This window comes from Helianthus annuus, chromosome 3 (assembly GCF_002127325.2).
Source record: "Helianthus annuus cultivar XRQ/B chromosome 3, HanXRQr2.0-SUNRISE, whole genome shotgun sequence".
NCBI lineage: Eukaryota > Viridiplantae > Streptophyta > Magnoliopsida > Asterales > Asteraceae > Helianthus > Helianthus annuus.
In genome coordinates this window covers 148234141-148243143 of record NC_035435.2, presented here as the reverse complement: position 1 = coordinate 148243143, position 9003 = coordinate 148234141, and the positions used below count along the sequence as shown (strand labels likewise).

The following is a 9003-nucleotide window of genomic DNA, read 5'->3' as shown; positions in this document are numbered from 1 at the left end:
TATTTCGTCCCGCTCCGATGTTTCCGTCCTCGATGGGGTGTGACAACTTAACTAAGATATATATTTAAACTCAATGGGATTTTTACTCTTCGTGTATATCATGTGGATTTTTTGTGATTTCTGGACTGAATAGTCCGTTTGGCTTTAAAGTCAACTTTTATTCATCGTTCAACTCTCCAAAGTTAAACATAATTTAGGCGGGAAACATTAACCAACTTCTGGGCCTAAATTTCTTATATATTAGAGACCAAGGGTGTAAAACGAAAGGGTAGAATAGTCATTTCGTCTTAAACCTGGTTTAGGGACTAAAGTTTAAACTTACTAGAAACACATGGTGTAAAGAGAAAAGGGTAGAACAGTTATTTCACAAATAGACTAACAGAAACATGATGTCAACACACGACATGGTCTATGCAATTGACCAGACGCAGGGTATAATACAACAAAAAAGGGGTAAAGATGGTAGCACTCCAAACCCCAAGCAGTGGCAGATTGAGGGTTATTGGGTTCTGAACCTTTTGGTTTGGGAAAAAAATGGAAAAATTTACTCTAAACCTTATATAATTTGGAAAAAATAAGTGAGAATTATTTAGAATCTAGAGTAAACTGCTATAATGGTCCATGAGGTCTGGCCACTTTAGTCCAAAACTAAAACCTTTTGAATCTAGGTCCCTGTAGTTTCAATTTTGTTGCCATTTTTCATGCAAAAGCAAAATCTAGTCATATTTTACAGTAAACATCCAACTTTTTGTCTTTTTTTCCTCTCTTTTAATGAATGTCAAAATGGTTACATTTTTTTTAATTTGTTATAACAAAACGTTAACAAACCATTTGTCCTTCATTAAAAGAGAGGAAAAAGACAAAAAAAAAAATCTGGATGTTAACTGAAAAATCTAACTATGTTTTGATTTTGGATAAAAATGATAATAAAATTGAAACCACAAGACCCAGATTCAAAAAATTTAAATTTTAGACTAAAATGATAAAACTAAGCAAACGTTTGACTGTTTGAGGCTATTTTGGAGTTTACTCTAGAATCTATTAAAAATTTCTAAAACCGCCGTGTAAAAGTGTAGTTTTACTTATAAGGCAGAAATGATAAATACATCGTTTTCCTTTGTTGGAAGTTGAAAAGAAGAAATGATAAGTTTCCTTTCTGTTTCCTTTTATATAATTTGATGATGGATCATCACACGTAAATTCTTCTTTCTTCAATATCGTTTACTTTTTGGTTTACGTCCGATTCATCGCTTCGTCTACCAAAACCCTAACTCCCTCCCACACAATTAATTCGGCATCTCATCTACTCATCTGTTATGTAGGTATGTATGTATATTCTGCTTCTCATTCACAATCATACTGCCATTTTAGAATATCTTAGTGTTCTGGACCTTACCTTTTATGCAATCACAAAACTAGTAATTTAGTGTTATCAACATGCAACTACTGATTCTTCACAGAACAGTTGCTTTGCTTTGATTTCTAGCTCTTTAATTGCATTATTGATTCGATTTGATTTGATTAAATTCATATATGATAAACAACTTCCATTGTGACGTCATCTTCTACAACAAAAAACAAAAGGGTTTTGATAACCCTAGCCATAAAGAATGTGGAAAGAAGGAGATGAGAGAGAGAATATCTCATGTTTGTGTTGCTATATGCTTAAGATGTCATAAGTATTTATATTTTGTGTCTTGTTAGTGAAATAATTTCATTTTAGACAATAGGATTAAAAATCAAACATCAAATAGGAGATAGATACGAGTAATCGGAGGCCTACTCAGGGTGCAAATTGCTCTGTTGTCATGGAATCTGGTGATTGGAGGGCTGAAGTGTCAGCGGATTCACGGGAAAGGATAAGATACAAGATGTATGTACTTATATTGCTCTTAAGTTTCTTGTTTTATTTGTGCGATAAAAATTTGAAACGTGCTTGGAGTGTCAATTGCTTGGTTGAGTTCTGTGCACTCTTGATTCAACAAATGATGTTTTGCTCTCTGCTAAATATTTGCATACGTGTGTTGATCTTGTGTAGATCGGAAACCTTGAACAGGCATATTCCATTCTCTACATACGAGGGACTACAGGAGCTTAAGAAAGTAGCTGTGAGGTTTGAAGAGAAGATTTATGCTGCTTCCATTAGCACGGTTTGTTGTGCTGTGTCCTTTAATATTATATAAATAGTTAAGTAGGGTTTGCTTTTTTTTTTTTCTCTTTTGTGGAATGAAGATTTTGCAAGTGTTTATGTACAGATGATTTGAAATAGCACAAGAAAGTGATATCATGTTTCATTGCGGGACCTAAACTTATGTATTTTATTTGGTTTGCAGTCTGATTATTTACGGAAGATATCCTCGAAGATGCTGACTATGGAGACTAGATCAGAAGATCCCATGTCAGAGTCAGACCCCATGCAGTCAAACTCTGCTGCTAATAGTGTAAACCCGCCGATCATATTTCATAATACACCATCATTCAATAGCCAGGGTGTAAGTGGTGCTGTTGATGACTGGAGGGCTCCATTGGAACGGGAACGGGTCGTGAACAAGATGTATGAACTTTTATTTTTCTTTTGAATTTCTTAGTTTATTTGTGTTCTAAAATTTTAGTTATGCTGATCTGCTCGAGTGTCACTGTGTCAGTTGCTTGGTGTGACTGGTTCAATACACTTTTCTTTACTGAAATGATGTTTTCCATCTAATATTTGTGCGAAATATTTTCTTATTTTGACTGACATGCATTGACCTTGAGTAGAATGGATAGCTTGAAGGAAAATCTTCCCTTCACTAGATATGATAGACTACATGAACTTAAGAAAATAGCTCAGAGGGTTGAAGCGGAGATTTTCACTGCTGCCACAAGTCAGGTTTGTTGTGTTCTTTATATAATTTAGAGTAAAATGTCATTTTCGTCCCTGAGGTTTGGCTAGTTTTGGGACTTTCGTCCAAAGGTTTGTTTTTCCGCATCTGGATCCAAAAGGTTTGAAATCTTGGCATTTTCATCCGGCTTGTTAACTCCATCCATTTTCTCCGTTAAGCTAGGGGTATTTCTGTCTTTTTTTTTTGTTAACTTAAAGGGCAGTTCGGTCTTTTTTAGGGGTATTCGATATATGTACATAAGGTAAAGACCGAATTGCCCTTTAAATTAGAAAAAAAAAGACAGAAATATCTCTGATTTAACGGAGAAAAATGGATGGAGTTAACGAGCCGGATGAAAATGGCAAGATTTCAAACCTTTTGGACCCAAATGCAGAAAAACAAACTTTTGAACGAAATTCACAAAACTGGCCAAACCTCATGGATGAAAATGCCATTTTACTCTATAATTCAAGTAGTTTTTGGTTATTGCCTGTTTTGCTTTTGTGGACTGAAGCGTTTGCAAATCTTTATGACACAGAAGTGATATCATGTTTGGCGTACACCGTAAGGTGTTTCTGGACCTAAAATCATGTAATTTATTTGGTTTTCAGTCTGAATATTCACGGAAGATATGTTTGCATATGCTGACTATGGAGACTAGATTACAAAACTACGTGTCAGACTCCATGTACTCAAACTCTGCTGCCATAAGTGTAAACTCCTCGGTACCATTTAATACGACAGCAAATGGCGGAGATTGGCAAGAGGAAGTGTATCAAAAGGTGCTGTATGTTATCTTACATTTCTTAGAAACCGTGAAAGCACCTGACGTCATAAATGGCCATTGAGTTGAACAAAATCATCACCATTAGTATTAATTAAATTAAAACAATTATTATTAATTAATTAATTAATTAATTAATTAAATATATATTAAAAGGTGTAGGTCGATGAATAGTGCCATTGTCATTTAATGAATTTTCATTTTCACCCCCTGTAGTTTACTCAACTTACTTTTTACACCCTAAATTTTAATATAGTTATCAAGCAGCCCCTAAATTTCAATAAACTTTTATTTCCACTTTGTTTTTGTGTTTTCTCTTTCGGTTGTTATATCGGATCCTTTTTTTGTTTTTTAGTGATCTTTCACTTTCACCCCTTGTAGTTTACTCAGGTTAGTTCTTACTTCTTACACCCTAAACATTAATAAAGTTATCGAACAACCTCTAAACAAACAACCCCTAAACTTCAATAAAATTTTCTTTCAACTTTATTTTTATGTTTCTCTCTTTCGGCTGTTATACCGGGTGCCGGTATTGTATCGATACCATAATGAACCGAACCGATGTCGACCAAACTCCTGCCGCAACGCGCGGGTAATTTTACTAGTTGTACTATTAGTTTGAGTAGCATTAACATTATGACTAAAAATGATAAGCATTTAAAGGGGAATCATGTATTTTTACTTTACTAGTGTTTTTGATGAACTGTGAATGGTAACATTAATCTTTTTCCATTTACTGGCTCTATAACCGTGATCTTTTTTTCTTCTGATGACAGATAAAAACTATGAAGGATCTGTATCTACTAGATTTGAGGCCTACTCAGGGTGCAAGCGGTGCTTTTGGTGAGCCCACCTTGGAACATGGTGATTGGAGGGCTACAGTGCAAGCAGATTCACGACAAAGGATCGTGAACAAGATGTATGTACTTATATTCTTCTTTTAAATTTCTTATTTTTTGTGCTCTAAAAATTGGTTATCCTCCTGATATTTTTGCCAACCTTTTCCATTATGTTTGACTGACATACATTGACCTTGTGTAGAATGGAGACCTTGAAGAGGCATGTTCCATTTGATGGACCCGAGGGACTACAGGAACTTATGAAAATGGCTATGAAGTTTGAACAGAGGATGTATACTTTGTGCACAAGCCAGGTTTGTTGTGTTCTCTATATTATTAATGGTTTTGTAGTTTTTTCTTTTGTGGAATGAAGATTTTGCAAGTGTTTATGTACAGATGATTTGAAATAACACAAGAAAGTGCTATCATGTTTCATTGTGGGACCTAAAAGGCTAAAATCATGTATGTTATGTTGTTTGCAGTCTGATTATTTACGGAAGATATCCTTGAAGATGCTGACTATGGAGACTAGATATCCTGCTGCTAATAATGTAAACCCTCAGATCCAGGTATTTCATAATACGCAATCATTCAATGTTATGCCATTAATTAATTTTTATAAATATGATTTTTGCAGGTATAAGTTTATAAAAAATACAGTGAGTGTGCTCTGACAACTGCACTTTCATATTGTACGATATCTTGGGAAAGCTGCCTAATTTTGTTATCATCATTTGAAGTTCTGCTACACTGGGTGGTAAGAAGTGTAGCTATTTCCTCTTTTGTTACACGTGCATATTTCAACGAGAACTTATCAATCACTTATCTAAACTTTCATCTCGTATGATATCCTGGGTGTACGTGATGAAAGTTGATATATTTATGTCTGTAGATGTATTTGCATTTATTGTGAAATCTGATTGCCATATTGAAGCTTGCTTTAAAAGCTAGGCTCATCTATGGAATGGCCACTTGGGATATATGTGAAGTTCTTGATTGCTTGTTATGTGCACAACTTTCGTCGTGCCTAAATAGTGTTGTGGTTAAGAGGTAATTTGTTGAGATTGTTGATTGTGGGTATTTTATCGCTCAATTATACCTGACATACAACAAGGGGCGGTTTAAGAGGGAGTGAAATAAAGCTAAGACTTTGGGCCCCCACTTATCTACGGTCCTAAATCCTAAAAAGAAAAGCTAAGGTTTGTGGTCAATAATCATTGAATCAAAAACAATTTTTTTTTTTTTTTTTTTTTCTGATCAAAAAGGCCCCAATTTATTTAAACGAGCCGAGCCCAACCAATTAATTTAATTTAAAGGGCTTTAGGTGTTCCCTATGGTAATGATGATATATCTACCCTAATCCTTACACCGTGGTGTATGGTGGGGCAGGGGTTTAGGGCATGGATTGACACGTGGCTTGTGGGGGCTTTGCTGGGCTGACCCACATTGAAGACAGTATGGTGGGGCGGGGGTTTGGGGCGTGGCCAGCCCAAACGGGCTATTATATATCTTTTAAAACAAAAAAATTAATTTTTTTTAATGTTTTTTAAATAAAGAAAATTACATAAAAAAATTCCTAGTGCTTATATTTTTTCTTTATCTCTTCTCTCGTCTCCAACATTAGTTCCAACTCTTCACCTGATAGGTGATCGATGGGTTGGGCTAGAAATTTCATATCATCTCGTTTTTGTTTCAGGGCATCCCTAGCTTCTTTGGTCTTCTGAATTTCGGCCATTTGTTGTTGGAATACGTTGAATGTATCTAACTTGCTTGCAATGTCATCCAACTGATCGCTGTATACTCCCCTACGCGAGCCCGAACTTCCAACTGAAGGCGATGCCGTACCCGATCTTGATTTTAGAGCGCGCCTTTTTGCGGCATCTCTTCCGTATTAAGGCCGGTTTGGCGAATCATCCAGAAAGTCCTCCAACTCTTGATCTCGTGCATCCGATTGGGCTTGAAACGAGGGTCCTTGACCTTTTGGAAGACGTGTTAGTTTCGCTACCTGATGTGTGTAAAATGCAACATATAAATTATATCAAATGAGGCATAAAACTAACCCTTTTTTAGTACTAATGTTGGAAAAAGAGTGTTTTTGTCTTCCTTTTGTATTTTCAGGATTAAATGAGCTCAAAGTCACAAAAGAAGCAAAAAGACAGCTAAATCTAACATAAATACAAGAAAAGGAACATAAGTGGATTGCCCGACCCCTCAACAGCATCCTCCCAAGCAAAATAGAGAAGGCAGAAGACTGAACACGCCCCGTGCTCAGCCAGCACGGGGTCATGCCCAAGAAGCAGCAGAAAAGACAAACCTATAGAAGCTTCTATTGCCCTCCACGGGGCCGTGTCCAGCGGACACGGGGGCGTGGCGAAAGTACAGCAGGCGCATTAATTGTAATTGCGAATTACAATTAATGAAGAGAGAGAGTGTCGGACAGGCACGGGGGCGTGTCCAGCGGACACGGGGCCGTGCCCAGCCTTCTGTTCAGCCTATAAATAAGAGTGCTTGGCTTCATTACAACTCATCCCTTGGCACACCACCTCTCTCACACTTCATCCACCACCCACCACCATCACAACACCATCATCCACCACCATCATCCATTGTCCATCATAGAGTGTGTGAGTCGTCTCGGGATCCAAGATTGATCGTAAGAGTTCTTGACAATCAAGGCCATGTTTGCCTAAGTCTCTTACATCACTTGGTGAAGACAAGTGTTTAGTATAATACTTTTTATTTTTAATCTTTTACACTTTTTATTTGGTTTTGTATTAATGACTTTAATAACTAGTTGCTTATGTTGAAGGTGATCTTTCCTTATCGTTTGTCCGTGGTGTCTTGGCATTATTTTACTGTCTATATAAAATAAAAGATTTTCACCATTCATATCTCCACGGTCTATATGGAGGTATGTTGGCTACCTGGTCGGGGGTTAAGGGAACGGTTTGGTAAGGGTCTTGCCCTTGTTCAGCGTTTAGAGGTCCTGCAAGGGACCTGGGTCAAATTTAGTAGGATCTCCTTCAATGCCCATAGGTATTGGATGGCGGGGATCCAAACTCTTTAACCCCCTCATAAGTTAACTACTATTAATATTATAACCCGGCTATTTAAGACTGTATCCCTGCTGACTCAGACTACTTAGCCGAGGGTAACGTCACCGCCAAAAGCGGGGCCTACCATAATTTGCATTAATAACTTAATTCATTATCTTCCAATAATCCAACCCTTTAGGATTGTATCCTTGCTGACTCAAACTACTGGGTTGAGGGTAACGTCGCCTTCAAAAGAAGGGCCTACTACAATAACTAAGATAATCTCTTAAACAAGTGCAAAAGTGCGAAAATAATCAAAAGTTATACTAATACACGAGTCGGATCCAAGTGATTCATCTTGTCTATCTGTTTTTGCTTTTATTTTTATTTTTCAGCATTTAGTTAGTTTTTATTTTCTTAGTTTAAAAAACCTTTTCTAACATTTTGATTTGATTAGACGTTGAGGATAAACCGGTACTAAAAGCTCTTGTGTCCTTGGACGACCTCGGTATCTTACCAACACTATACTACGTCCACGATGGGTGCACTTGCCCATATGTGTGTTTAGTGTTAGTAAATATCGTGTTTTATAAATTTAAAACTTGGCTAAAAGTGTAAAAAGGGCTTAAATATACATCTAAAATATAACACACTTCACGCACATTACTACCACTGGGGATATTCGCCCACTTGGGATGGAACTTACAAATCTCCCAACAATGCATGAAACGAAAGTCGCTCCCCACATTCGTTTTGTATGTAACCAATGCATTTGTCACAAAGTCGGCTTCGGTTTCACCACTTTTTGGGATATGCTTTGCTTTATTTAAAAAACCACTAAATTTGGTGAGTTGCCCGCTTATCTCGGTCCACTTCGAGGATAAGCTATCGTTTTCACGATAAACCTCCCTTTCCGTTTCTGCGTGGAATGCTTTACTAATCGCTTCCCACAAATGGCTTCTATGTTGAGAATTTCCTATTTTAATCAAAACAAAATTTAATATATTACAAAGTTATATAAAAAAACATAAATATTAAAATAAGTGCTACAAAATATTTGAAAATACCTAAAGTTGGATGTTGAGATTTTTGAAGTCAAGCCCTCGCCAATGCAAGTTCTTCATTAACGACCCATCTTTGTTGTTTTCGTTTGGCGCTTTCAAGTGCTTTCTCGGCCTCGGTTTTTTTCTTGTGACTTCTCTTCTTGATGGTTTTGGATGCGGAAAGACCCTCGATGGGGGGTTGAGTTTCGGGGACGGTTTCGTTTTGGGAAAGGTTGATGGACGTTTGTGAAAGGTTGATGAGCGATTGTTGAAAACGGCTAGGTATAGAATCGTCGGTGTAAGAGAAGTTAGTATAGACACGATTCGAGAGATACGATGCGTAACCCGCCATATCAGGCATATTGGAGTGTATTAAAAATGGAGGATGAATTGGACGATTGGGTGGTGGGCTAGGACGATTGGGTGGTGGGCTAGGATTTT

General features: G+C 37.0%; 1 protein-coding gene across 8 annotated transcripts; it reads left to right on the top strand.

Moving 5' to 3' along the window:
* The first annotated feature begins 1072 nt into the window (after nt 1-1072).
* On the top strand, nt 1073-7307 carry LOC110929993. Of its 8 annotated transcripts, none has more exons than XR_002587579.2 (11): nt 1073-1322; nt 1724-1873; nt 2039-2150; nt 2334-2554; nt 2758-2869; nt 3473-3643; nt 4422-4564; nt 4687-4798; nt 4967-5053; nt 5122-5241; nt 6181-7307. XR_002587579.2 is itself a non-coding variant. In XM_022173197.2 (10 exons), the coding sequence occupies exons 2-10, from the start codon at nt 1809-1811 to the stop codon at nt 5125-5127; spliced, it is 1011 nt and encodes a 336-aa protein (XP_022028889.1). In that variant the 5' UTR covers nt 1073-1322; nt 1724-1808; the 3' UTR covers nt 5128-5490. The 8 variants fall into 8 exon arrangements, 6 of the variants coding, with proteins under 6 accessions (XP_022028889.1, XP_022028884.1, XP_022028888.1 ...); XR_004888574.1 differs by having other exon boundaries at nt 4967-5035; nt 6181-7303; XM_022173197.2 differs by lacking the exon at nt 6181-7307 and having other exon boundaries at nt 4967-5035; nt 5122-5490.
* Nucleotides 7308-9003: the final 1696 nt, after the last annotated feature.

Coding starts and splice junctions, on each gene's coding strand:
- LOC110929993 (XM_022173192.2), top strand. CDS start 1,809: ATGGAATCTGGTGATTGGAGGGCTGAAGTGTCAGCGGATTCACGGGAA. Junction 2,555..2,757: donor GAACGGGTCGTGAACAAGAT/GTATGAACTTTT, acceptor GACCTTGAGTAG/AATGGATAGCTTGAAGGAAA. Junction 3,644..4,421: donor AAGAGGAAGTGTATCAAAAG/GTGCTGTATGTT, acceptor TTCTGATGACAG/ATAAAAACTATGAAGGATCT.